The sequence below is a fragment of the Pseudonaja textilis genome, chromosome 2, assembly GCF_049901715.1.
Source record: "Pseudonaja textilis isolate UNSWEBS1 chromosome 2, rPseTex1.2, whole genome shotgun sequence".
NCBI lineage: Eukaryota > Metazoa > Chordata > Lepidosauria > Squamata > Elapidae > Pseudonaja > Pseudonaja textilis.
In genome coordinates this window covers 223,395,123-223,423,051 of record NC_141991.1, presented here as the reverse complement: position 1 = coordinate 223,423,051, position 27,929 = coordinate 223,395,123, and the positions used below count along the sequence as shown (strand labels likewise).

Sequence of the window (27,929 nt, the reverse complement as noted above, 5' to 3'; positions counted from 1 at the left end):
TTGATTTTTCATTTTTATTAAACTTATTGATATCTAAAATAGGAAAAAAGCATTTTTAACGTGATGGTCATGTTTCCTTTGTGGAGTCTTCTGTGGATTATACCCAGATGGCTATATATCCTCACAACAGAACACAGACAATGCACACACTGCATGAATTAAGCTCACTAGAAAACTCTGCTTTCCCTTTAGGATTTTAAAAACCTCCCATGGTATCACCACTGATTCAATTTTGAAGCAGTAAGGAAGCCACAATAGCAGCAGAAGAACCTGTTTTGTCTCACACCATGTCTCCTTTTATTGTTTATATGATAATTGTATTTTGAACACACATTAGCAATTACAGAACTATATATGAACCATATGAATCTATTTTACTATTTTAATCTATGCTTACTGGCTAGCGGTATACCTAATAAATCACATGGACATGTATAATATATATTACATTACATTTATTAAGGTTATACTTAGGTTTCCCTGCTTAATAGATAATCAAAGACAGAAAATCAACAGGGTTTTCTAATATGCATTGGGATAACTCTTCTGGTCAGGATCACAAGACTAAACGGGGTAAACCATGCCCAAGTTGTGAACTGAGTTTTAGATATCTTGAACAAGATCATGACCTTATCCCTGAAGTTTATTATATTTTGAAAGAACAGCAGAACAACACATAAGATAAAATTATTGTAAAATTATTACAAGAATGGACATCTTAAGACATCAGCAGAAATGATCTACCAGCTGAATGTAGCAAAGGAGAAAGAAAAAACAGTTATGCAAGCAGCCTAAATACTATATGGAATTAAAGTAGATAGGTCTCAATCAGGAAAAAAAATTGTAACATGGAAAAAATGCTGACAGATGCGACAAAAAAGATTAAAATAGTCATAATTCTTCCCAGATAGGTTTAGGATGGTGGTCTCCAACTCCATGGTGGTTACTATTCAATCGATTTATAATCGAGTCAGAATTTCAAGTCAGAATTTGGACTACTTCAGCTTTCCCATCAATGGGAAAACTGGCCTAAAACCTAAGTTTCAGCAATATACAGAATTGCTGGTGATGTTGAGCTACAGCTGAACTGTGAGTAAATTATTTCAGCCACCTACACTATGTCAGAGGTTTAACAATACTGATGGGGAAGAGCTTTCAGAAAAATGGGAATCTGGTTGTGAAAAAAGAAAGTTATAGGATGATGACACTGGAATAGATTTTATAACAAGTCGACAAATGAGAATATGTATAAGGCATAACTAATGTTAATACGGTATAGTCAACTACATTCCACTTCTTTATTCATTAATAATAGGTGTAAATGGCAATATACATTTCCAAGTTAAGCTTAAGTCCTTTGATTGGGGATGTTGTTTTTTCATAATCTCAAACATGTTGAGATCCTTCTCATCGAACAACCAGCCAATCATGTTGATTGCCCTGAGGTTGGGCAATCGAGAAACACATCGGACGAAAGACTTCACGGTTGTTGCTTGGCATTCGATTGTATTTGTAGCAAGGCGACTGAAATCCATACTTTGTAAGTCTGGCATGTTGGACAATGTTTGAAAGAAATTCCTCCAAGTCTCTTCATTAATTGTATGGTTGACTGACAGGCATAGATATTCAAGTTTTTGAAAACCTCCAGCAACAGCTACCTTTGCTGAAACAAAAACAATGAGAGAAATGAAATTATTTCAAAATAAATTGAACACATGGTATTCATGTCATGGATACAGCCTGCAAAGAAACAGTGCAGGTAGCATGTTGGCTGGGAAATTTTAGGAATTAAAAGCCACACATCTTAACATTGCTAAAGTTGAGAAATACTAAACTAGCATAAAAAGACACAGCTTCCTCTATAATAAAAAGGAACAAAACTTTTGATATGTTTCATTTGAACATAAAATATTTATTTTTAATATTTTAAAGCATTAGCTCTTCCCTCAACATGGCATAATGTTATTCCAGGGTAGCAAACACTTTTACAAAAACGTTTTCACTATCTTCTGAGAAAGTTAGAAGGGCCATTTAGGCAATGTCCAAATTCCTTTCCAGGGCAGGAATTTAAATGATACCATCACAAGACAAATGGCTCTGTTGCCTTCAATAGCATTGCAAGAAGGGAAATGGGTTTTACAAGCATCAGACTGTCATTGTGCAAAGAATGTAATTTATGGAATTAACATCAGTTGCAAGAATTATTAACTACATTAAAGTATTACAAAACGTTCAACATTTTCATAATAACACAATAATGTATGGGATATCACTGTGGCTTTTACTGCACACTTTAGGTCATAAGTATCCATAGCAAAAGATATCATTTGCATTACATTGTCTTTCAACTGAAGCAAATTATGTACTTAGTCACATCATGTAGTTGAAATAAGTTTACAACATATGCATGCCAACATAAACATTACATAATTTATGTCAGTTACATGACAGGCTTTTGTGTGTCAAAAATTGCTCTAAGGGCTTTTAAAATGTATTTGTCAGCTCCGTACTTACTTCAGGGATAAAATAGTTAGACCAGGCCAAATCTATCAACTGGATGATGAACAGAGTATGGGCCTATGCTGAAAAGTTGTATAGAGATTATTTGTTTTAAGAACTTACCTATTTCCAACAGGCCTTCAGCACTTAAATACTGACAAAACACCAACTTGCGAAGATTTGGAAAATAGAAACATTGTTGAACAATCAGTGTAGCTGTATGCCTTATTCCTTCTCCGTTTGGTAGAACAAGTTCTTCCAAATTCATAAGAGAACGTAAAGCTAATGCTGCAAAGTAAAAAAAAAATGTGGTGATAGGGTGTCTCCCAGGAAACCGTACTGTCTAGATAGACTATAACCTGTTCAAGAAAATGCAATATCATAAATGCTGAATTTTCTAGACCAGCACTTCAGGATGTATTCATCAGGAATGAAAAGTTAAAACATACCCAGTGCTGTGCATGCTTCCTTGTTTTCAAAATATAATCTTGAGAGATTCAGTATCTTTAATGCTGTAAAATTTGGCAAAACAGCAGCTGCAACATATACAAATAAATATCAGTATAAATGAACTACAAATAACTGTCTTCAATTCAAATCAACAGATTATATGATTAAAATATCACCAATACTTTTACAATAATAAAATGCTTTTTATTACTCTTTAATTTTTTTATAATTCATTTATCTGGGTTGTTTTATGGCCAAATTCTGCAAGGGTCTGTCGCTGCAATCTAAGGTCTATCCTTTTGTATATGAATGTAATAACCTATGTACAAGAGAGTGTGGCTTTGATCACAATACCACAGTCACCTCTTGCAGATTTTGACACAGACACTTCTGAATCTTCCAGTTCATAGTACCTCTTGCTATGTGAAAAGGAAATTGGATTATTTGTGATAATGAAGTTGGAATAAAGAATGACCTTGAGTAATAGGAGAAAGAACCATTACCAAAACAGATAAAGAAATATCTCTTGTTTTCTCAGGTTACAGTACTGCCCTGGCTCATATTTCTTTATTCAACCATTGTCTTGGTTATCAGTTTTTCCTCCTTTTCCTCAGGGTCATTCCTCCTGTCCACTGCAATCAACCTTTTATGTTGCTTTCTGATTACAAATACAATTCAGCGCATCCCACACTCTTATTCCATGGCAATGTGTGTATAAGAATAGCAGAAAAACAAACCAGACATATCATTTCCCAAGTATGTTCAGGTCAGCACAGAGGGCTCTAATCTCTGAGATATATTTTAAGTTGAGGACATTGTGGCCTTTGAATTGTCACTTGTTTGATACTAAGCAAAAGTGTTATTTGGTATTAATATTGCAAAAGTTTTCCATTAAATTTTTCGTACTAAGGGTATACAGATCTTCATCTCCAACATTCAAGTCATTGAGGAGAATTTCAGTAAGTTTCTTGCAGGAAGACATTGCATTCATAAGAGCTCCCATATTTAAAAAGGGTGAGTTTTGCAAATGGAAGAGAGAGAGATTTGGAGAGTTCTGTATGAGTTCACCTGTAAAAGAAAAAGAAAAGCACATTGTAATGCGAAGAATTTTAAGCTACTTTTGACTTTAGTAGTGACAGGTGTACAGTAGATTTACTTCGTGTTAGTTCAGAATCTATTTTACATAAGCATATATTTCACTTCTATTCCTTTTTACCCTAGGTGTGCACAAATCTTCCAGTTTCATTTTCAGGGAGTTCCTCATGATACGAATTGCAAGTTTCTTCCAGTCTGATTTCCACATCGGTCTATGATGTAGATATCGGTGGTGGGATTCAAAAAGTTTTACCACCAATTTGGTGGGTGTGGCTTGGTGGGCGCGCTTTGCACGCATGCACACACTCTGCGTGTGTGTGTGCACCAAACACACACTTTGCGCAGGCACAGAGATGTTCCAACTCACCTCCCACAAGCCTGCACTCTCCCAGTCACTTCAACAGCTGCCGCATGGCACTCTTTTGTGCCGTGCAAAGCAGCTGCGCTTCAAAAACAGGATAAAGGTGAATATGGGAGCCTGGGCAGGTGGGTGGGCCCAACAGCTGAGCGGCAGAGAGAACTGTTTTGGTGTCCACTGCTCATTGCCGCTACCGGCTCGACAGAACTGGGCCAAATCAGTAGAATACCACCACGGGTAGATGTGAAGGAAAAGTATACACCAACATTTTCTGTGCATTGTAGCATATGTACTTTTTGTATATATATTTTTTCTTAGCACCCTAGGATTTTGTGGCAATACAATCTCTTAATGATTATACCATTAACAGTATATGTATTGCATTTAAAAATAAAATTTAAGGATGAAACACAGTGAATTTATTAAAATCTTCACATGCCTTTTAAGTATTTAACCCAACTTTTCTCTAATTAGTGCTTCCCATTTGAGGGGGCTTCAAAATAGACAAAAAAGGCAGTTGCAACATCACGTTTCAGTACCCAACCATTTGTATGTCCATGTCCCACCAATGCATGCATAAAAGTGATTGGGGTTGTCAGCATTTTGCCTAGATTGGTTAGTGGGTCTATATATTTGTTTATTTATTAAATGTGTAGACTGCCTAACAACATCATAGCTCTGGGTGGGGACTTCCGGTTTGAGTTCCTTCGCCGACAGACCGAAACCATGATTGAGGTTTTGATCCATGCTCGCCACTGGAGCACCCCGAACTGGCTGGTTTCGGGGCTAAGCCACCCATAGAGGTGGTGAAGAGGGAGGAGACTGCCAGCAGGGTTGAGGAGAGCCGCATCTCTCCTCCTCAGCTGGCCATTGCTCCCTTTCCCGAAGGCGGTTGCAGCAGTGGTCAGAAATGGCCACCTCAATGAAGAACTCGACCAGAAAAGAATGTGCAGGAGGAAGATAAGAAGTGAAAGTTTTGGTTGACCAGGTTAAACTGCAAAAGCAACAACGTAAGGTACCCTGGAATTTAAACTATATAAAAAAATAACATTGTTCCCAAAGAAGATTTTGAAGCAGCGAAGGAGAGAGGGGAGGGAAAGGATTTGGTTTTTTTTTTCTTCCCTTCCCTATACTGACAGCTAAGAGACTTAAGCAAGAAATTGAAAAAAAATCCACTTTAACATCAATAGACATTTAAGCTGAAAATAAAATGTCAAAGGGATAATAAAGTTTTCTGGATACTTAAAAGCTTTTAAAAGCAGGAAAGGAGAGAAAAAGAATAAAAGGGCAGGATCTGGAAAAATGGAGGAGACTGCCTGGAACTAAAAGGAATTTACAGTGAAACCTCAATAAGATTCCTAAAAGATACATTTTAACTGAAACTTGGCAACAAAATAATAGAACCCCAGGAAGAGAAAGTGGAAAAAAGAAGCAAGAAGAAACAGCTTTGGATTATTTGGATTACTTGGTGATCTTTGGATTTTTGGTTATTGCATTTAAATGACTAAAATCAATCGGGTGGTTGTTTAAAAGTGTTTAAAATGGCACCACTTTTAGAAGAACTGAAAATGGAACTGAAAAATTACAAAAAAAATGCACAAGAAGAGAGAGGTTCTTTTGGCTTCGTATTTCAACTCTTAGAAATGGAGATCTGGAACCATGAGAAACAACAAGAAACGCTTGCAGAACAAGAAGATTGGGACAAAGAAGAAGCCATCTTTATTGATCAAGTAATTTTATGTGGGGGGGGGGAAGGAAAGGGGGAAAGAGAATGAAAAGTTTTAAGATTTGAAAAAACAACCCAAAAAAGAAGAATAGTTTGAAAAATAAATATAATATTAGAAAGCAACAGAAGAGGGGATTACAGAAGAGAGAATTAGAAGTAGAGAGACAAGGGGGTAAAAGGGGAGGGAGAAGAAGAGGGGGAAGAAGGAAAGGAAAAGAAGTTATAAAGGACAGAAACAAGATATAGAGAAACAAGGGAAAAGGTATAAGAATTAAAAGTATAAGCCCGTTTAGAGATAATGGGTGAAAATTAATTGTAAAAGCGATTCTGCAAAAGTACATAAGATAGTATTGTTATATTACAAATAGAAATAATTTTAGAAAATATGATTAAAATGATAGATAAAATATTTATCGTAATCTAGTGGAATGTTTGTTAATAAATAAATGAAATAAAGTGAATGAGAGAATTAAATTAGGAAAGGATGGGAACATTTTAATTATTATTAATGATTTATAAAATATAAGTGAAGAGAAATACGGGGGAATTAATTATGGAAAGTTTATAAGTGTTCCCAAGGAAGTATGATATTTAATTGAAAATAAATGTTAAAGATATTAAGATTTTAATGAATATTAATGATAGAATTGAATTGGAATGGAACGAGTGCTTTATTTACATATATATATATATATATATATATATATATATATATATATATATATATATGTGGATCTTTGGTTGTTCGGGTTTTCTCCGCGTAAGATTCAAGTATCTAGGCAACGCTTCGATGAAGTCTCATTCATCATCTTCAGGCTTCTGTCTCCGGCTCTGTGCTTTTCAGAGTAATGTGAGATTGCAGCTGCTTCCTCCTTTTAACTGCCAGTGGGGTGGGACTTGATTGGGTGGGGGCTTGGCTGTGTTCTGATTGGGTGGGGGTGTGTTCTCATTGGTAGGGGTTTGGTTGTGTTCTGATTGGTTGGGGGTTAGCCGTGTTCTGATTGGTTGGAGGCGTGTTCTGTTCAGGTGGGGGCTTGGCTGTGCTCGGTTAGTCTTAGTTGCTGGGGATTTGAGCTGGTGAGTTGTGATCTTGCTGTTTGGCTTCTAGTTCGTGGTCCTGTTGCATCTTCATAGTGGGTGTCGGTTTGCTTCATGTATGGCTCGGAGGGGTTTGAAGTGGGTAGTGATGCAGCTGTAGTGCAGCTTCTGGTCCATGGTCGTGTCTCATCTTCTGAGTGGGTGAGAGTCTGTTTTCTACATGGAAGTGTGGTGGTGGCATCTTGTGTGGCTCTCATGGGTGTGGGTCTGGTGTCCTTCTTCATGTTAGGTACTGCGTCTGTTCATGAGGGCGGGTTTCCAAATGGCTGGAAGGCGGGAAGTGTCATCTCGTTTGTTCATGCTGTGTGGGCGTTTTTCTATCTCTATGGCTTCTCTGATTATTCTGCTGTTGAAGTGTTCGGTTTTGGCGATGGTTCTGGTGTTTTTAAAATCAATTTCATGTCCTGTGGCTTTGAGGTGTTGGACCAGGGAAGAGGTCGTTTCTTCTTTTTTGATTGAGTTCTTATGTTCTTCAATGCGTGCATTTATTCTTCTGTTAGTTTGTCCAATGTATGTGGTAGGGCAGGCAGTGCAGGGGATTTCGTATACTCCTTGGTTTTCTAATTCGATTTTGTCTTTGGGGTTTCTTAGGATGGTGGATATTTTTCTGTTTGTGCAGAATGCTGTTTTGATGTTGTGTTTTTGGAGGATCTTGCTGATTTTGTCTGTAGTGCCTTTTATATATGGGAGGAGGGCTTTGCCGTTTTCTTGTTCTCTGTCTTGGATTTTGGTTGGGGTTTCTTTTTGGATTAGGTGGGTAATCTTCTTTCTTTGGAATCCATTGGCTGTAAGTACGTTGGTGAGAGTGTGTAGTTCGGTTTTTTGGTGTTGTTCATCGGCTAAGCATTTTGTTCTGGAGATGAGTGTCTTGGCTACGGAATTGATCTGTGCTGGGTGGTGGTGTGAGAGTGCATGTAGATAGCGGTTAGTGTGTGTTTTCTTCTGGTAGATGGTGTGTCCTAGGGAGCCATTGGATCTTTTGTATACCAAGACATCTAGGAAGGGAAGTTGGTTGTTGGCTTCTGTTTCCATGGTGAATTGTATTTTGGGGTGTAGGCTGTTGAGGTGTGTGAGGAAGTTGTTCAGTTTTTCTTTCCCATGTGGCCAGATTATGAAGGTGTCATCTACGTATCTGAGCCAGAGTTTGGGTTTGTGGTCGTATTTTTCTAGAGCTTGTGTTTCAAAGTGTTCCATGTAGAGGTTAGCGATGACAGGTGAGAGGGGTGATCCCATGGGTGCTCCTTCTATTTGTTTGTATTTTTGTCCATTGTAGGTGAAGTATGTATTGGATAGGCAGTGGTTGGTTAGATCTAGGATGTGCTTGGGGGGTTGTATTTGTTTTGGATGGCTGTCAAGGCTTCTTTTATTGGCACTTGGGTGAAGAGGGATATGACATCGAAGCTTACTAGTAGGTCGCTAGGTTGTAAGTTTTGTTTCTTTATGATCTCGATGAACTGGAATGAGTTTCTTATGTGTGAGTTGATGGATTCTGCATAAGGTTGTAGTTGTTTGGCGAGAAATTTGGCTAGGTTTTGTAGAGGTGAGCCTATGGAGCTGACTATTGGTCTGAGTGGGGTTCCTTCTTTGTGTATTTTGGGGAGACCATAAAGCTTGGGGCATCTGGATGATTTTTCTCTGGGTATGATTCGTTGCTGGATTTCTTCACTGATGGGGGAGGCTTTTATTTTGGATTTGGTAGTTTTTTCTAGGTAGGTGGTGGGGTCTGTCTTTAGGGGTTTGTATGTGGGGTCTTGGAGTAGGTTGGTTAGCTTGGTTTGGTAGTCAGATGTGTTCATAACCACTGTCGCATTGCCCTTGTCTGCTGGTAGGATTATTATGCTGGTGTCTTCCAGCCATTTGGAAACCCGCCCTCATGAACAGACGAGTACCTAACATGAAGAAGGACACCAGACCCACACCCATGAGAGCCACACAAGATGCCACCACCACACTTCCATGTAGAAAACAGACTCTCACCCACTCAGAAGATGAGACACGACCATGGACCAGAAGCTGCACTACAGCTGCATCACTACCCACTTCAAACCCCTCCGAGCCATACATGAAGCAAACCGACACCCACTATGAAGATGCAACAGGACCACGAACTAGAAGCCAAACAGCAAGATCACAACTCACCAGCTCAAATCCCCAGCAACTAAGACTAACCGAGCACAGCCAAGCCCCCACCTGAACAGAACACGCCTCCAACCAATCAGAACACGGCTAACCCCCAACCAATCAGAACACAACCAAACCCCTACCAATGAGAACACACCCCCACCCAATCAGAACACAGCCAAGCCCCCACCCAATCAAGTCCCACCCCACTGGCAGTTAAAGGAGGAAGCAGCTGCAATCTCACATTACTCTGAAAAGCACAGAGCCGGAGACAGAAGCCTGAAGATGATGAATGAGACTTCATCGAAACGTTGCCTAGATACTTCGAATCTTACGCGGGAGAAAACCCGAACAACCAAAGATCCACACATAAATACCCGCGAGAACCTCAGAAAACATATATATATATATATATATAAAATCTTTTTTAAAGAATATAGTGTATATTTTAAGAATGTACTAAGCAGAATTCGATTGGAAGTTATATATTATATTGAATGTTATAATCTTAAAGGTATACATTGAAGCTTAAATAAGAATTGAATGGATAAAATTAAAAGATACAAAGGTGTCATACTCCAATTAGTAACTACAGGGGAAAATTTGTTTAATGAGAAACGATAATATGAAATGGAAACAGGACAGACAAAAGTATAAATATAATGATTTGAATTGAGATGAGATAATCTAAGTAAAGTTGAGAAAATTAAAAGAGGGGAAAAACTATGTAGAAAATATAAAACAGTGATAAGATATGGAATAGAACACAAAAATGAGCATGAAATTGAGTTTGTGTCTTTATGAAGAAATGATAACCTGGGACCATGCTATTTTCAAAAAAAGATGTTTTATTTGTATTATGGTTTTTTTGTGAAAACCCAAATAAAATTTTCAAAAAAAAACCCCCAAACATCATAGCTCTGGGTGATGTACAGTATTAAACAGTTTGGAACAATACAACACACAACTGGATGCTACTGCTCTTAGTTACACACTTACAATACCATCACATGATTGTGCCTGCTTGAAGCCCCAGTGAATCCTTCTTCCCAAAATTATCTGTTCTACTTAAGAGTCCTCTGAGCTGGACTTACTACATTCTGAAACAGGAGCAAGAATTCTCAGTTCTAATATAACTTACAAGGGACACATTTTAAAAGAATAGTGTTATTTTAGGGGGAAAGGATAAAAGCATTAAATCTCCCAGTTTTTCATCCATATGCAACCAGTTGTCCATTAAAAGTACTCTTGAATTTTATACACAAAAGACTTACCTAGCCAGGCAGAATTTGTTTTAAACTGAAGGTTGTAAAGGATCAATTTCTCAATGTTATGAAGATTTTTGAATCCCTCTAGGGAATATGTATCAGACATATTCTGGCAGTCAGATAGATTCAACGAGAGTTCCTTTAAAAACGTGTATTTGTCCAAATTTGCAAAAAGCGTTTCTGAAACGTATAAGGTAAACAGATAAGCAATGCATTTATTTGTATATCGATATGTAAATTACATTACTCAGGTTTATCATTAAATCCTGTGCATGCTTATTGTGAACACAGTATTTAGCATGTTCTATGTTAAGTTGGTTTGACATGCTTTCCAGACTTAATGAGACTTATTATTAAGGAAGTCCTCAAATAAATCAAGCAAAATCAAATACAGTCTTGTTCCTTGGTAACCACTTATGTTGCTCCTAATCCTCCAGTATTTCCTGATTTATTTATAAAAAAATATTTTTGTAATATTTCCACCTAGAATCTTGCAAGATCCAGCAATATTGAATATTGCATTATAAATTAAAAGCAAAATAGATAGAAGTACCTGGTACTGAAGCACTGCACTTAATGTCAAGGGATTCAAGTGAAGACATTGAAAGAAGTAGGTTTTCTTCCAGCTCATTCAGTTCAGTATTACCTAAGCTGAAGACTTTAAAAGACTTCAAGTTCTCTTCAATAGCCATCTTGATATTCTCAAGGAGGCCTTTGCAATTTTGCAAATTGAGTTCAATATTATCAAAAAATGAGAAGAGCAATTTTAAATTCTCAATATCAGGAGCTTCAAGGGAAGTCATGTGATTGACAACAAATTTCAGATATGGAATCTTCTCACGGCTTTTCACACAGAGAAATGGAGTTATTATGGAATCCGGAATCTCTCTGCATCTATAGCTCCTAAAATTATTAATAGAATCTAAGTCTTCTTTTAGTTGCTGGGTAACATTACTGAACAGTTGAAAAGCTTGGGTGTATATTGGTTCGACCGATGGAACCTTCAAGTTGAGAAAAGCACTTTCCACGGCAGCCATATCAATAGGTTTCTCCATGCCTGTAAGCACTTCCTCAAATCTACTTGGTAAGAACAAACTTTCTGGATAATCCAGACATAATTGATGGATGGATTCACTTTTCAACAAATATAAAGGAAACTCTTTTCCAGTCAGAATCTCTAAAATCATAGGTGCACAATCGGAAATCATATTGCTTTGATAGGCTAACTCAGTAGCAATTGTCAGTACAGTTTCGATGAATTTTGAGTGATGATACTCTGGAATAAAACTAGAGGCAATGCTGATAAGGTCGTATCCTTTTAAATTAAGGTCTGGAGTTTGTTGCAGATAAATATCTGACTGGCTTTCAAGTGACTTCTTGCAACTGGGTAAATTCAGTAGGTGGGATATTATTATGGGTACTGCTTTGGATGGTTCACTACAAGCATATCTCAAAATATATTGGTAGCGCCCATTAATTTTCACAAACGTGTTGATTTGCTGCAAGTATTCCAGGCCTTTCTTTTTATCTGACTGCATGTCTGAAGCCAAGAGCTCACTCATTTTTTGTCCTGCAAGAAATTCTTGGAAGGAAAGGTGGAAGAACTTATAGAGTGGCTGGAGCCTTTGGGCAGTAAATTTGCTCAGCAATCCAAAGTAAAGAGCTTCCTCCACATTGATCCCAATTTCAGACAGGTCTTTCTCACTGAAGTTAAAGAGGGATTTGAAGACACCTTGTAAAGCCAATTCACCACAAGCAGACATCATGGCTTTCATGCGATCCACTTCTTGAGGATATTTCAACAAGCTGTACAGTCTGTAGGCTTTTAAAATGACAGTACCAGTGAATATGTTGCCATTGGGATTCTGAGCCCAGTATGAGGCAAGAGCTGCAACAAAAAGGGGAGTCTTCAGCATGGAACGCATGGTCTCTTCGTAAGACAATTGAATAAAAAAGTCTCCTAAAAGCCGAACATTGTATGAAAATAGTTTTCTTAACAGATAGAGCGTGCTACTTAATGGGAATTCCAAAATACTGAGAAGAGTGTTTGCATGTTGGCGAATTCCTCTAACTTGGTGAGGACGCACTGCAATAACCAAGCAGTGTTTGTTCAAATAGTTCTTTTGAATCAAATCTTCAATCGCACAGGGAAGCCCATTCATCGTGTCAAACTCATCCAAAAGGAACAGGACCTCGTTAGTTAAACTTTGGCATATGTTCTTCAGAGAATCTTCAGTCAAAGTCCCTTTAAGCCCTATTACCTGATTGCAAATAAGGTCGGCCAGACTTTGATCAGGTTTTCCAGAATTCAGGGACAAATAAAAAACTAACTTGAATCTGCTGAGTATGGGACAACATCCAGAGGCCCAAAGAATTGCTATTTTCCGAAGCAATGCAGTCTTTCCACTGCCTGCCTCTCCTTCTATTACTGTAATGGAATAAAAGCTCTCCAGGATCTCAGGCAATGTCAGCTGCTGCTGTGGTTGGTTACTGATGTCCTTGGAGACAATGGCCAGATCCCCATAAAGCAATTTCAAGTCAACGGCAAAATGAGTGTGATCCCCAAAAGAAAATGTTTTCCTGAAACTGAAATAATTATAAGCTTCTGAGAGCTTTCTTTGCAGCCATTCATGTTCATCCAGAACAATGTCTGTAAAAGCAGAAATGAGACATTTGCCTTGATAAAATTGATTTGACATGTTTTAACTATAACTGTTTTTTCTAATTGTACATTTCCATTTGGTGGCTGTTCTCCTGTTGGACATCCTATACTTCTAGCAAAGTTGTGTCTTACTGTCTTGCACACTTCCTAGTCACTCTATTTTCAATACATAAATAGTAATTTTAAAACAATTAAATATTGCTTAATGTGAAGCACAAATGTGTGAAGTAGTTGTAAGAAAGATTCCTGGTCTCCATGAATATATTGGCATTATATATTTTGCAGACTGGGTAAGCAAAATGAAAATGCAAAACAGAAATTAATCCCTTTGATAAGATGCAAACTTGAAGGAAAGAAGGTCCAGCAAGGGATTGTCTGGCAAGAAAATATTGGTTTGGGAAATACCAAATAACCATTACACCCTCAATAACGATTCTCAAATGCCAACTGTAAGATATTATATTATTGTGGGTTTATTCATTTATTTATTTGTTAACTGTATTTGCCCACTATCTCACTGTAGGGCTACTCTAGGCTGGTTACAATAATAAAGAGGAAGAAAAATGAAAAAGTGTATAAACAAAGGTAAAATAATAGAATAATAAGGAATTAGTATACTGTCAGCTATCCAGAGCTTGAATAAGATAAGCAATTTTATAAATGTAATAAATAAATAAAATAATTCTGTAAACTTAAAATGTTTAAATAAATAATGATAGTTCCTATGTAGATGAGAGGGAGAGGGAGAGGGAGAGGGAGATATATATATTAAGCACCAGGCTAGAAATCAGGAGAGTATAAGTCTCTCAGCCCTAGAAAAGAGGCAGGAACCAGCCAATTCCCAAAACAAAATTCTTGCCAAGAAAACTGCAGGGTCTTATATAACAGTCACCAGGAGCCAAAATCGGCTGAAAGCCACCAAATTATATTATGATCATAATACATTTATACTTTACTTTCGACCAGTGACTTGACACTTACCAGGCTTGGTTTACAGTATACTATAAATTAACATCTACATAAGGCATCTCTTTTGATATCCAGTTGTGTAATGTAGTTGACTGTATGCCCTTCATTTGGCCTGAAACCTTAGGTATGCTAATTTAAATGTAAACCTTAAAAAAAAAATCCTGTTGAATCAGTGAACTCCATACAAATGCTACACAGGTGTTTTTAGTGCAGGGTTATATAGATCCTGAATAAACTGAACGTTTCACATATTTATCTTAAAATTTAAGGCAAAATATCTGTGATCCATGCCATTGTATGTGGTAAAATACTTACTGGTTGTGGCTGAGCTGACAGCTTCTATCTCATTTAAAGTCTCATTGTAATATGTTTGCTAAAAAAAAAAAAGCATGTTAAGGTTCCTGTATAGCACTGAAGGACACTTTGTTTTACTTTATTAAATTTCTGTTTGTTCACTCTCATTAGTCTAGTCTTGCTATTAGATACTAGTGTAGAATTTGAAGAGACTCCTTGGCATTCCAAAGGGAGGATGTCTTCAGAATAGTTGCTGGCACCAACTACAATCTATCCCATTAATTTCGTGTAAGCCATTATTTCATGGAGGACAAGACAGAATCTTGTGGAACATCGTAGCGTGAAAACCTTTACTGCACTGGTATGGCTCTTCCACATATGCAGACTAGGCAGTCACCATAGGGATTGCACACTGATTACTGCACAAGATTCACCTGGAACACAGTTGCTGACAACAAATCTAGAACAAATCTAGAACCACCACCACTACCTCAGCATCAACTTCTAAGAAGTAACATGGCCATTGAGACACTGAACCTTCTTCTATTTCACCCATTTATAATTAATGGTACTAAAAATTATATAAAGATCTAGCCCAACCAATAGATGCCGTGTAATATGCAAAGGAGGTATTGCACTATATAAGATGAAAGCTAAATTACTAGCTGAATAAGAAATGTAGCATCCTTCTTTTAGTTTCTGATAATCTAGTATCCTTGTTAAAAGCAATCACCCCCTCTTCAGTGAACTCACTCTTGTATGGATCTATACTGGCAACCTGAATTTCTAACTAAAATCTAAAATTTGTACACACCGCGGACAATTTACTAGAATATTACAAAAAAGCAATAACAATTCTTGTTTTATCTCTCTGATACTTCTATTTATACAAATGGAAATTACTTTCTATTATGAAAAAGTTAACCTAATCAAATCCTAGCTACCCTCTGTTTTACCTTTTCATGCTGTGACTCGGCCTCTGGTTGCATTTTGCTATTTTCCGATGATATCCATCTTTCTGGATCTGATAGCTTACAACTGCAATGCATTTTTAAAGAATAGCTGTGTTAACTGAGATCAACAAAATGAACCATATCAGATATCACTAATATTTGTATACCCTTAGATAATGCACTACTGAATGATTGAATCTTGCTATTTTATATGACACCAACCAGCCTGTTTGCCTTTTAAAAAATAAATAAATAAAACTATACCTCTATACCTATATCACGGCCTAGGATCCATAAATGGACTATGTGGTTTGCTCCAATCTAGAACCACTTGTGATGACTGAACTATAACTGTCACCAATCCTAGCTATCTGCATGTTGTGCTAATTAAGATGATAGAAATAATAGCAATAGCAATACCCTTAGACTTATATACCGCTTCACAGTGCTTTACAGGCCTCTCTAAGTGGTTTACAGAGTCAGCATATTGCCCCAACAAGCTGGATCCTCATTTTAACCTCAGAAGGATGGAAGGCTGAGTCAATCTTGAGCCAGTGAAATTTGAACTGCCGACTGCTGGCAGTCAGCAGAAGAAGCCTGCAGTACTGGATTCTAAGCACTGTGCCACCAAGGCTCATAATAATAATCTGATACATGTGAAGAGCACCTACACTTCTTTTCCGCAAACTCCAAGTTGGAAGTTTACAAGAGTTCTGTATATCTCCAGATCATTAGGGACTAGATGTAGGAGAAAATAAAATGAAGTTGAATGCAAATTATATAGCACTGTTGCTAATTTCACGATTAAGAAGATACATCTGTTGGGCGGGGTGTGGCATTCTTCTTTAGAGTTATATTTATAGCTTAGGAGTCCTGCTGAATCCAGCCAGATGTCCACATCTGATGGCTGGCTGTTTGATAAAAAGAGAGACTTCTATACTATTTGGAGGAAAGAGTGATTGATGCACCAAACTTTAAGACAGGATCACTACAATCTGTTCATGAAGCAATTCTTGAATACAATTAGAAAATTAAAGATGGCCCAAAAGTGGCAACATGGGTGTTGAGTGGAGCTTCTCACCATCATCTTGCCATATTCTGGAGGGTTTGAATATGTGAAGTTCTACGTTGTTCCCTTGCTGAGACAGATTCACTGGTTGCGAGTTCTTAACGTTAAAGTTAAGGAATTCACAATGGTGCTTAAGGCTATCCAGAGGACAATTTATTCATGTTTTTAGTACTTCTAACACTTTCAGTGGAAGACTGGAAGACATCCTGCTTATGTTGTCATGTATTGTTTGACTTCTCTATGGAATTCATTTTTGTAACATGATGGACCCACAGTGTGGAAAAAAATTCACTGGAGTTAGAACAAACTCCCTAGGAGGACCTCCTCAGTACAATTTAAAGAGTAATTAAATCAACCAACTAAAAAAAAAACATACATATTTATCCAAATATTTATTTGTATTATTATTTAATTCATTTCTACAAGATTGACAAGTATTTGTAACTTTTAAACAAAACTATTTTATAAATTATATTGTAATGAGACCATCTTCACTTACTGAGGGAAAAATTTCATATGTTCTTCCCAAGGATCATCAGTTTCTTTCCAGTTGTTCACACACCCACTACAGTAAAAGCACTGTACAGTATCATTTTTCCCTACAAAAAAAGGCAATAGCAGTTCAACATTGTGGGGGAGGGGTGAATACACACAGTATATGCACACACACACACAAACACACACACACACACACACACACACACACACACAAGAATGCTGTCATCAATGTTTGATCAATCTATTAATTTTGATCAGAATCTGTAATACTCCCTTTTGTTTCAGTTGACTTGTTAACACTACATCAAGATCATAAAAGTAATAGATATAATGCTAAATTAAAATCAGAAAAACAAAGCCTCCACTCTCTTACTTATAAGTAGAAGGAAGGGAATATCTATCAGAATGCATAGAATTGATCCTTTTGGGGTTAGATGAGGATAATTATTCATACTGTAAGATAGGATGATACATGAGATGATTAGAGATTGGCTGCTACCTGGAAGGACTAACTTGTCAGAAAATATGAACAGATGATGACACTTAGTTTGCTAGGAAATGGGGATTGGAATGCCATTGTTTGGCCCAGGTAGGATCAGTGCAACTTTTGTCCTGATTGACTTAGGTATACGTAAATGGAAAACCCTCTTCTCATTTTTAAATGTGTAGCTTTTCTTGTAAATAAATTAAATGACTTGAGGACCTAATACACTTTATGATTTTGGGATTGAGAGCTATAAGACGTTTGTCTAGGAATAATAATAAAAATAAATAAAAATAATCAACTCAATGAGACAAAATGTTAATTGGGGTAGTTTTGCAGAACAGAATGAACATACTACGGTCACAGAGACTTAGGACATCAATGTTAACTTATATTTTAGAAAAACAATAAATATTAAAAAAACCACACCATTAACAATTAACAGCTTCCCAATGTTCCTTCATCAATCTTATGCAGTAAAGGACTGAGAAAGATGGGTGCCCAGCAATGATGTTATGTGGATTCCAGGAATGGAGCAGAGAATAGAATAGAATAGAATAGAATAGAATAGAATAGAATAGAATAGAATAGAATAGAATAGAATAGAATAGAATAGAATATTGGCGAAGTGTGATTAGACACACAAGAGTCTCTGGACAGATCACAATAACAAAACTATAAAAACATAAAACCATGAAAAACATAACACTAAAGGCTAAAACCCAGGTTCCTTAGTCATCCTAGAATGCCTTGACAACATTCCAAGGCTCCTATCATTTTACCCCAGTGAGTGGGTGAAGAGTTAGGTCTTCATGGCCTTCCATTAGTCCAAAATACCAATTCAAGAAAAGAGATATATATCAAGATATATCACTTATGTTAAATTTCCATCTCCTTTTTTGACACTTTTCTACATGCTTCCTTAAACACTAAATACAACATACATAGAGTTAAGCTCTCAACCAATTGCTTGATTTTAATGAACAGCCTATGAAAGGCAGAAAAAACATGCTGACACTTTAAGGAATATGTTATTTAAAGTCAAAGTGTCTCTTAAAGTAACTGTTCCTTTGTTGAGGCTTTCATAAAAGTTGAAAAAACTTGAGTTGCGTGTTCACACTTACTCAAAGGCGAAGTTATTTTCCTTTGAGTCATTTTCCAAGCATGCAGAACCTCATCAAACAGTAGTAAGATTAAATATTTAGAGTAGTGCCGTTAATGTTTAACTCTACATCAGTGTTTCTCAATCTTGACAACTTTAAGATATGTGAACTTAAACTTTCAGAATTCCAGGAACTCTGGACATTGAAGAATAGACATCTTAAAGCCACCAAACTTGAGAAACACTGCTTTATATACAAGGTTTTTTTTTTTAAATTAAAACAAGTTTCCTAGGTGACTGAACCAAAATTTATTCAATATAGCCATCATTTGAAAAACCTGTTTTTTGATTTGACTTAAAATAATGTACAAATATTTTCAAAATATTATTTAAACCAGTAAAAGAAGACTAAGATGTGAAATTAGAAAGAGAATGTGATTATTAATTAGAACTGAATACAAATATGAAAATTTTAATCAAACTCCAATAACACTTTGCAGACATTGGTAAATAAGGGTAAGATTATTGGGAGGGGGGAGCAATAAGAGACTAACCTGTATAGAAGAAACCTACTTTAGACAGAATTGCTGGGTCAGCGTGTGCATCTTTTGGCCACGTTTTGAAGGATTCCAGTCGAATCTCTTCATCCTTATAGATGTTCAGAAAGGGTTCTAGATCCTCTTTAGAAATCAAAAACATCACAGGGTTTAGGAAGAAATGCCTGAGATATCGTCAAGTAGACATATTTACATGATTTATAGTAGAGAAGAAAATGTATGTTGTTTTTAAAAGACCCAGAAAATTGTAAATAAAGAAAACTGAAATGTCTTTGAATATTATGGTAGTAGCTCGCGTTGGTATGTTGTTGGTTTGAGCTCCGAGCTTGGCGATTTGTTTGCAAATATTTTATCCCCATTCGAGGAGACATCATCAGTGTTCTTATCCAAAGTGCACTGAAGATGTCTTCTTGCATGGAGATAAAATTTTTGCAACCAAATTGCCAAGCTTGGAGCGCAAACCAGCAACATAATGAAAACTGTAGATCATCATTTCTGTGATGACCTGGGGCATGGCACAAAGACAACACAGTCAGATAATCAATAAGAGTCTTTTTATTAGCTCCAACTTTGCCCCCAATGTCCAGGTTACCTTCTGGCTGGAGAAAAACTCTCTCAGGAACAGCCTTTGACTGCAGAGAATTAAGTCCAAAACATGTTCAACACAAACTGTAACTATAAATCCAATCAAGCCAAACTGAGGTAATTACTTTGGCAGTGCAGGAGCAAGAATTCCAGATGTGAAGGCATGGCAAAACTCACATGGTTGGGAAGATGCCAGGAGCAAAGGTGAGCAAAGATAACACAGGATGAAGTCACATTTGTTCCCAGAAGCTGCTGCAGTCAGCATTCAGTTCTTTTAAACTTTCATTCCCAGGTGTGGCTAATGAAGGGAGTCAAGGCCCTTTCCTCCCCCGTAAGCCATGCAACCCACATTGCTCTCTTCTCCATTCCTCTCTGTATGCCCTAGGATGAAGAGAGGGTGAGCCTGGGTCTTCCTCTGAACTCCCTCTCCCTTGTTCTATCTCTTTCCTGCTTTGCCCAGCCAGACTTTGCCTTTCTCCAGCCTCCTCTGCAGCCAATGGAGCCACACTCCCACTCCCTGTCAGCTGTTCATTTTCCTCCTAGGATTCAGACTCTGACAGGGGCATGACAATTTCCCTATATGTCATTTTTTCAGAGACATTTATACAGCATTCACTATTTATGCATAGGATGGGATTAGAGAAGAAAATTATTTTAAGTTAAATTGTACTCCATAATGAGTTCTTAATGAAAGGTGTTTAAAATAAACACATTGCTAAGTAAATAAATAAAAATCAGCAAATTTTGAAATGTTTCAAAGCTTTGACAAAAAAATTAACTAGACAATGTTATCTGTTGCAATCAATTCCTGCAATTAGCATGGTCTTGCAGTCTCAAATTCTTCAGATATTTTTGATAACAATATCTATAAGAGCCAGGCAATGAGGCCAATGGTCAAGTGTGACAATCCAAAATATCTACGATGCTTCCTTGTGATTTAAATCAAAGGTCTAGAGTTCTATTTCCATTACTGTACCTGGGTCAGAAGGTAAACATTTCCTGGCAGATGCTGCAAAATGCTTCCCCTGAACAAAACAAAATGTTAGAATTTTTATTTTATTCATGTTTCTATTTCTTCTATTTTTTTGATAATAAGTTGCACTGATGCTTTGAAATCAGTTTATAAATACTGTACATAAATTGTTATAAGGAGTCCATTGAATAGCTTTGTTCAAGTAATCTTTTTTGATCTGCCATGAGTTTATATTTTGACAAACGACTATGTCTTGAACAGCTGCAATTTCCTCCCTTTGGTAGTCCAGTTAGGATTGTTCTGGACTCTTTTTTTCCCCAGATCTCAGCATCAGCTTAATTGCTGCTTTAATTTCCCACAATATTCAAACATTCTAACTTTTAATTTTGTGTGAGAAAGGCAATCTAGAAAAATACTTTTCAGGAGGTTTAGTTAAGACTTTCCAACAAAAAATTAAGATCTTGAGATTAAGAGTAGCTCCTTAAATAATCATAGTCTAATGTTTCAATAAAATAAAAATGAAAAAAGAATACCGTGATGTCAAAAAATCCGCAATAACTTTGAATATACTGTTTAATTTCATCTCTGGACTTCTCCCTTTGAAGAAATTCACATCTATAAAATAATATAATGATAATGTATATATTTTAGATGATCACAACAGATATGAACAATTAATGGAATTTCAGTCTGTCCTGGCATTTGACCAAGAATTTAAAGCACAAATGTAATATACAGTAATGGGTATGCGATATTGTGGAGATTTTCAATATGAATTGAGTTTCATATTATGAAATAAGAAGGACGTGTTGTTTTAGTTTTTGTTCTCAGGATTCTTAACACTTTTTTACTTCAGAACTAGCATACAAATATCCAAGAGCAATGCTCCTTTAGATGGTGCCTGCCAAAAATGTTGGATTATAAATTCCACTGCCTGCTGTAGCAGATTATTGGCAATGCTAGCTGGCAATGATTATTGCAACCCAAGATATTTTGGGGGTATCAGGTTGGAATTTTGCCACTAGAAATTAATGCATAAATGTATTTATTCATAGTATTTACACTGTCTTTCTAGTAACAAAACTACTACATTGAAATCTGACTACAATTCCAATTTTCAGAATGGTGGTGATAGAAGATGGAACAGTGATACATTGGGGTTGTTGATGGTGAAAATAGTTGTTTCTTCTATCTGTTCATCCCAAGCAATCCAGAGAGAGTAATTTGTTATAATATATCAGCACCCTGGAAGGGCAGGAATGGATCAGGATAGCCTAAGAATTAAAGCACCCTTCAGTCTACCTATATTATGTTTTCTTATTCAGCATTCCTTTGTTTTTACTTATATGATAATATGTTTATGTAATGACATAAATTTTATCATTGTTTGTTACTGATGTTTAAGATACTGGGTTGGATCAGGGTTTGATGCCTTAGAAACCTCTGACCAACTCTTACCTATAAATCCAACCACGATGAGGATTTAGTTCATACGCTCAGCTTATTATGCTCTTCGCCTGCTGTTTTGAATATTGCTAAAGCAATACATAGCATTGTTTAAATAAAAAAATCATGCCAGTTTATATTAACATAAACATACATAAGCAAACATTTTAAAACCTATTAAAACTGTGTGATATGTTACATTTAAAAGATATTCTTCCAGGATGCAGAGATGGTTAAATTTCATTTCATTTCCAAAAGGAGAGTGTTTCTGTCACAGATACAGAGCAACAAAGACATTCTAACAACACCTTTGCAACTGAGAATGCATATGGAAGGCATTTCTATACAAGTAACCAAAAAAGAACACTGCAATGGCCCTGTAGCGGATGAGTATTGAATTATGTTGCCATGAGGCTATATTACTATCACCCTACAATGACTGGTGCTTTCCTTTAAGGATAATCTTTAGGCATAATTAGCAACAACCTTGTGGTTGGTGGTTGCAGATCAAATATACTCTTGGCTCTTCTGTTCATTTGGCTATCTTGGATTTGCTTCAAGGAATTTGGTAGTGGAGTCTCAGCTGCTGGGAATATAACTACAATACTGCTATCTTCAATATTAGAACCAGGAATGTAAAGGGATTGTGAACTTGTCTTGTGTATTACTCACTCAGGAAACCATTTTGCATGTTCTTTCCATGGATCGTCACCTTCTTCCCAATTTCCCAGGCACCCAGAGCAGGCAAAACACTGAACTGTATCTTTTATGCCTGCATGAAAGACAATTACACAGAGCTGAGTTATTCATCTGACTCTTGGTACTTTGAAGCTATCCTTCTGGAAGGCAAACCAGTACAATAAGAATGCCAAACAAGCAGAGGATTGTATTAATAGGGAAAGCTACATTAATCATCCTTGTGTATGAAACCTAATAGATTCATCCTGTATGCATAAGGGTGGGATTCAAATTTCTTAACAACTGGTTCTGTGGGCGTGGCCTAATTTGTGGGCATGGCTTGGTGGTCACTTGACTGGCTGGGCGTGGCTTGTATGTAAATATTGATTTTTTTATTTAAAAAAAGAGCAACTTTTACCCAAAATCAGACAAAGCAGGCAAGCAGATTGAGTTACTTAGAGAATCACAAATTCACTCACAGATTTACCTTTTTGCAATCTGCTGCCTGAGTCTGTCACATACAATTTGTTTGCAAGCAAACTCATAAAATTTGCTAGCAAGGAAACTTAACTCCCAACACACCATGTATGTAAATATTGATTTTTTTAAGAGCAACTTTTATCCAAAATCAGGCAAAGCAGGCAGGCAGATTGAGTTGCTCACAGAATCAGATTCACTCATAGATTTACCTTTCTGCAATCTGCTGCCTGAGTCTGCACTGAAAAATAGAAGCTTCAGCCCTCAAGGAAGATTCAGCTCTGCTCTTAGGCCACATCTCCACCCCCCACCCCACAACCTCCTGAATACCACCCCTGACTGGGTCTCAGGGAAGCCTCCTGGGAGAAGGCAAAGCAGTACAACAGCTATTTAGATTAGCTAGAAAGCAAGAAGTCCAATGATTACCTGCTTTCTAGCTAATCTAAATCACCAGAACAGCTGATAGTCGGAACAGCTGATTGTCGGGGGGGAAGGAACAATAGCAACTTACCAAAAATTAGGCAAAGGCACAATGTAGGCAAGTTGGATGGTGCGCATGCCAGGTAAGGAGTAACCCAGTGGGGCAGGGAAGGGAGGGGCCAGCTAGTGGCACGATTTGCTGGTTCTCTAAACTGCAGAATCACAACAACCAGTTCTATAGAACTGGTCCAACCAGGTAGAATCCCACCCAATAGTATATATACAAAATGCTATGTTGAATTTATAGACTTAATTGTAGCTTCTATTGGATGCCTGTGGAACAAAACATATAAACTTCTACTTGGCTATACTAATAGCACTTAAACTTACATACTGCCCTAGAATGCTTTACAGCACTTTCTGGGCAGTTTGTAATGTCAGCATGTGGCCCTCAACAATCTGGGTCCTCATTTTACCAACCTTGGAAGGATGGAAGGATGAGTCAACTTTGAGGATTCAACTCCAGCCTGTGGGCAAAGTTAGCCTACCATTCTGCATTTTAACCACTGCTCCACCAGGGCTCAGACGCCAGGACTACTTGTTTATTGGACTTGCATTGCTGCCTATCTTACATACAATATCACTGGGTGTCTTACAAGCAGCAGTCAAAAACATAAATAATAATAATAATATCACCATTTAAAACAAGAATCCTCTAGGTGCCTCAGATAATTCTTTTTGGCCCAGGGGCTTATAGTTCAGGCACCTCCTGGAGAAAATGAATAAGGACCCTGCATTGCCAAAAACCCCAGTTAATATGAATGAGCTGCCAGAAACACCAGTTTGACTGTAATTGGGTTTGTGGCTTGGTGTACAGTGGGAATAGCGCCACTGATCAACATAAAAATGGTAATATTTCTCAACAGCAGTGTGTGTTGGAAATGTGGTACAATTAAAGGACCGTAGCCGTATTGTTTAGTAGCCCATTAGACCAATTTTGCATCTCAACAAAGAACTTGTAATGTTTTATGTTCTCTTTGCAGCATGGAGATTTTAGAAATCAGACAATAAATATGCATTTGGATTACCTGTATAGAAAAATCCAGCATTAGCTAGTAAAGCAGGCTGTATCTCTTTGCAATAAGATGGCCAGTTGGTGAAGGATTCAAGTCTTGACTCCATTTCTTTGTGCTTATTTTTTACTTCTAGAGAATTGTTCTCTGGATTCTGTACTCGAATATCATATTTACAGATGTTACCAACCTCTTCGCCTAAAATAAATTTGCAACTGGACCATAGCTTTTTATGTTCCACAAAAGGTGGCCTTTCAAGACTTCTTGCAAGCAAAACTAATCCACAGCAAAAACACTGTATTGCAGTCTTAACACTAGTATAATAGAAGCCAGCTGCAGCCATTTCTGAGGGTGCCCAACCTGATTTACAATCACTAGGTAGGGAGAGGAAAGTTTTTAACCTTTTGGCTTCACTTCTCATTCTGGGATTAAACCCTCTTCTCAGTTGCTTTCGAATTTGCCGGTATTCTAGCTCCATTTCTTCCATAATTTTGCTAAAATTAAAATTTGATTGAGGGTACAACCTCTCAATATAAGTGGAATCCAGCTCTGAAATGTTACTGATATCTGCAGAAGTCTCTTGGGCAGCCATGCTACGGTATTAAAAACAAAGCAAAATTGTAAGTCCATACATCATAAATGATCTGGGCTCTGAAATTACATACTACATTGCACAGAGTAATAATAATTATAGTGTTTATTTTTTCCAAGGAATCAACAGAAAGTAGTATGGGTCTGACAATGCATCAATTATTAATCCGAAGTCAGTTTCTACTAAAAAGGATTTACAAGTTACTTCCTCCTTTCCCTTTGCCCCACTTTTTGAGCTATTAGAAAAACCTATATAAAAACTCCTGTGCCTCATTTTTCTAGTATAAGTCTAGTATGTCCCAGTAATGTAGATATAGCAAAATTTAAAAAAACCCTAAAAAAAGAAACACTAATGAAATTTCTTTCAAAAAGAACTTACATTGATATAGAGATAGATTTTGTGCACACAAAAGGTTTTATGCGTGTTCTCTCACCATTTTTTCTTGTTACTTGTTCAATGCAAAAACAAATTTCTAGGACATTTTCTTGTGCATGAAGATTAAATGCCACTTGCAATTCAAATTTGTGTGAATGTCTTGGAAATGAATCCAAATTATAACAATCTTTGGGCTCCCTGCTGTGGTACTAATAAAATCATGATTCTGGCTTTAAAAAAAAATAGTCTCACCAATGCAGGCAGTGTTCACTATTTCTCAATATCTACAGGAAACTCTTCAAATTGACATCACCTCTCTTTCCCTTTAAGTTTGGACTGTATAGTCTTGTAAAACCCACTGTTCAAGAGCTCAATTAAAGTTGAAACTTAATGAGGGCAAAGAATGGGCTGGGACAGATATGTGAATTGCAATTGAGCCAAACAGGAATTACTGCTTCATTTCCCCCCCAAAATAAAAACTGACACCGAATGAAATTGACAGCGAATGAAACACACAGAAAAGAGATAGGAGGAAATAGGAATGCATATTTCTGTTTTGTATTGTCACTGTTATTGACACCATATATTAAATAATGTCAAATTCCTTCTCAAATATAGTTCAGTTTACTTGCAGACATTTCATTACCCAAACTAGGTAACATCATCAGGGCTACCTAGGTTGGGTAATGAACTGTCTGCAAGAAAACAAGCAAGCTTAGAGAGCACCCTCATTTCAACCCTGAGCTACAAATATCTTCCTTTATTAATAGTTCAGTTTAGCACTGGAACTTACCTGTTTCCAGGTCCTGATTCACAGGCAGTTGAAATGAGTTGCCTCAGGGAAAAAAGGATCTCTCAGTGCACATACCAAAAAAAACAAAAAACAACCTCTTCCTTTACAGAAAGGAGGAAGTAAGAAAAATGGACTTTCCACAATTGAGAAATGTATCCGTGGAAAGCGAAACAAGGACAGAACAGTTTCTGTAGGCAAAGTCTCGGGTAAAAATGACTTTACTGCTGGGAAGGGGGTGGGAATACAGAGATTCTTAGATGAAATTATTTATCTAAATCAGGAGTTTTCACAAAATGAAAAGTAAACTATTTATTATACATGCAAAAAAACAATAAAAGTTGAGTTTCAGTTATCAGAGAGTGTGTTAATGTTTTAAGCAAATAACTTAGTTTCAATGATTACAATGTAATTGCTTTTCTTGGATAAAAGTTGAAGGTAAGGAACAATAATATAATCTAAATTTAGCCTATTTCTATACTCATTTTTTATTGCTGGATATAGTCTTACAACAATATCACATATTTCAATGCTTGACTAGCAATTTTGGGTATTTTTAAAAAAAGCTATACTCAGACATTCATAAATTCAGTCTAATAAAATCAGTTTAATTGCTGAAAATGTGCCAGAAGCAGCAATATCAGCAGCCCCGGAATTTGCTTTTTCTTTTATTTTCACCTTTTTGTATACTATCGGATATTGTACCAGTCCGGTAGCCAATTAATTATAATTGAAAAAAATTGTTCATTTGAAATAGATATTAGACATAATAGAAAAACAAAATAAAAATATATACATATACATATACCTTAGGGCAGGGGTCTGCAACCTTAAGCACTCAAAGAGCCATTTGGACCCGTTTCCCATAGAAAAGAAAATACCGGGAGCCACAAAACCTGGGTGGGTGTTGCCAATTCAAATCACTCACTCCCACCCAGTCACATGATACACACCCCAGCCACGCCTACCCAGGTTTTGTGGCTCCCAGTATTTTCTGTTTTCTTTTCAACAGGTCTCTCTCTCTCTCTCTTTTTCTCCCCTCCCCCTCTCTCAACTCCTCTCCCTCATCTTGTCAGCCTTGGAAGCCATTTTTCTTGGAAGCTTCTAGGCTGCCACATTTAGTGCCTGGGAATTTGGGAGGGGGGATTTCATAGTGGGGTTGAAGATTAAACTCAACAACATTCTTTCTCGGTGAATCAAGAACAGAATGCTCTGCACCTGGAAGAGAGTAATTGGGAGGAAATCTTCTGATGGAATGAAGAAATGATAGAATAGAATACTTTATTGGCCAAGTGTGATTGGACATACAAGGAATTT

The 27,929-nt window shown here is 36.9% G+C and overlaps 1 protein-coding gene across 3 annotated transcripts; it reads right to left on the bottom strand.

Annotated features, from left to right (window-relative positions):
• Positions 1 to 5: 5 nt before the first annotated feature.
• On the bottom strand, positions 6 to 27,520 carry NAIP (NLR family apoptosis inhibitory protein). Of its 3 annotated transcripts, none has more exons than XM_087927128.1 (15): positions 27,421 to 27,520; positions 24,871 to 25,448; positions 22,880 to 22,979; positions 21,295 to 21,376; positions 20,765 to 20,813; positions 19,201 to 19,326; positions 17,062 to 17,161; positions 15,497 to 15,578; positions 14,562 to 14,619; positions 11,169 to 13,265; positions 10,622 to 10,795; positions 3,856 to 4,017; positions 2,949 to 3,035; positions 2,623 to 2,787; positions 6 to 1,663 (listed from the first exon to the last, which is right to left on the bottom strand). In XM_087927128.1, the coding sequence occupies exons 1-15, from the start codon at positions 27,477 to 27,479 to the stop codon at positions 1,299 to 1,301; spliced, it is 4,284 nt and encodes a 1,427-aa protein (XP_087783254.1). In that variant the 5' UTR covers positions 27,480 to 27,520; the 3' UTR covers positions 6 to 1,298. The 3 variants fall into 3 exon arrangements, with proteins under 3 accessions (XP_087783254.1, XP_026574102.2, XP_087783255.1); XM_026718317.2 differs by lacking the exon at positions 27,421 to 27,520 and adding an exon at positions 26,616 to 26,675; XM_087927129.1 differs by lacking the exon at positions 27,421 to 27,520 and adding an exon at positions 26,616 to 26,675 and having other exon boundaries at positions 274 to 1,663; positions 10,622 to 10,791; positions 11,159 to 13,265.
• Between the last annotated feature and the right edge of the window lie 409 nt (positions 27,521 to 27,929).

What these genes read in the sequence shown, in the direction of transcription:
- NAIP (XM_087927128.1), bottom strand. Translation starts at nt 27,479, where the DNA reads ATGGGAAACGGGTCCAAATGGCTCTTTGAGTGCTTAAGGTTGCAGACC. An exon ending in TGTCAGCTCAGCCACAACCA is followed by an intron (nt 13,266 to 14,561) that starts GTAAGTATTTTA and finishes CTGCTTTTACAG; the next exon opens with ACATTGTTCTGGATGAACAT. An exon ending in TGAAGGCCTGTTGGAAATAG is followed by an intron (nt 1,664 to 2,622) that starts GTAAGTTCTTAA and finishes TTTTTGTTTCAG; the next exon opens with CAAAGGTAGCTGTTGCTGGA.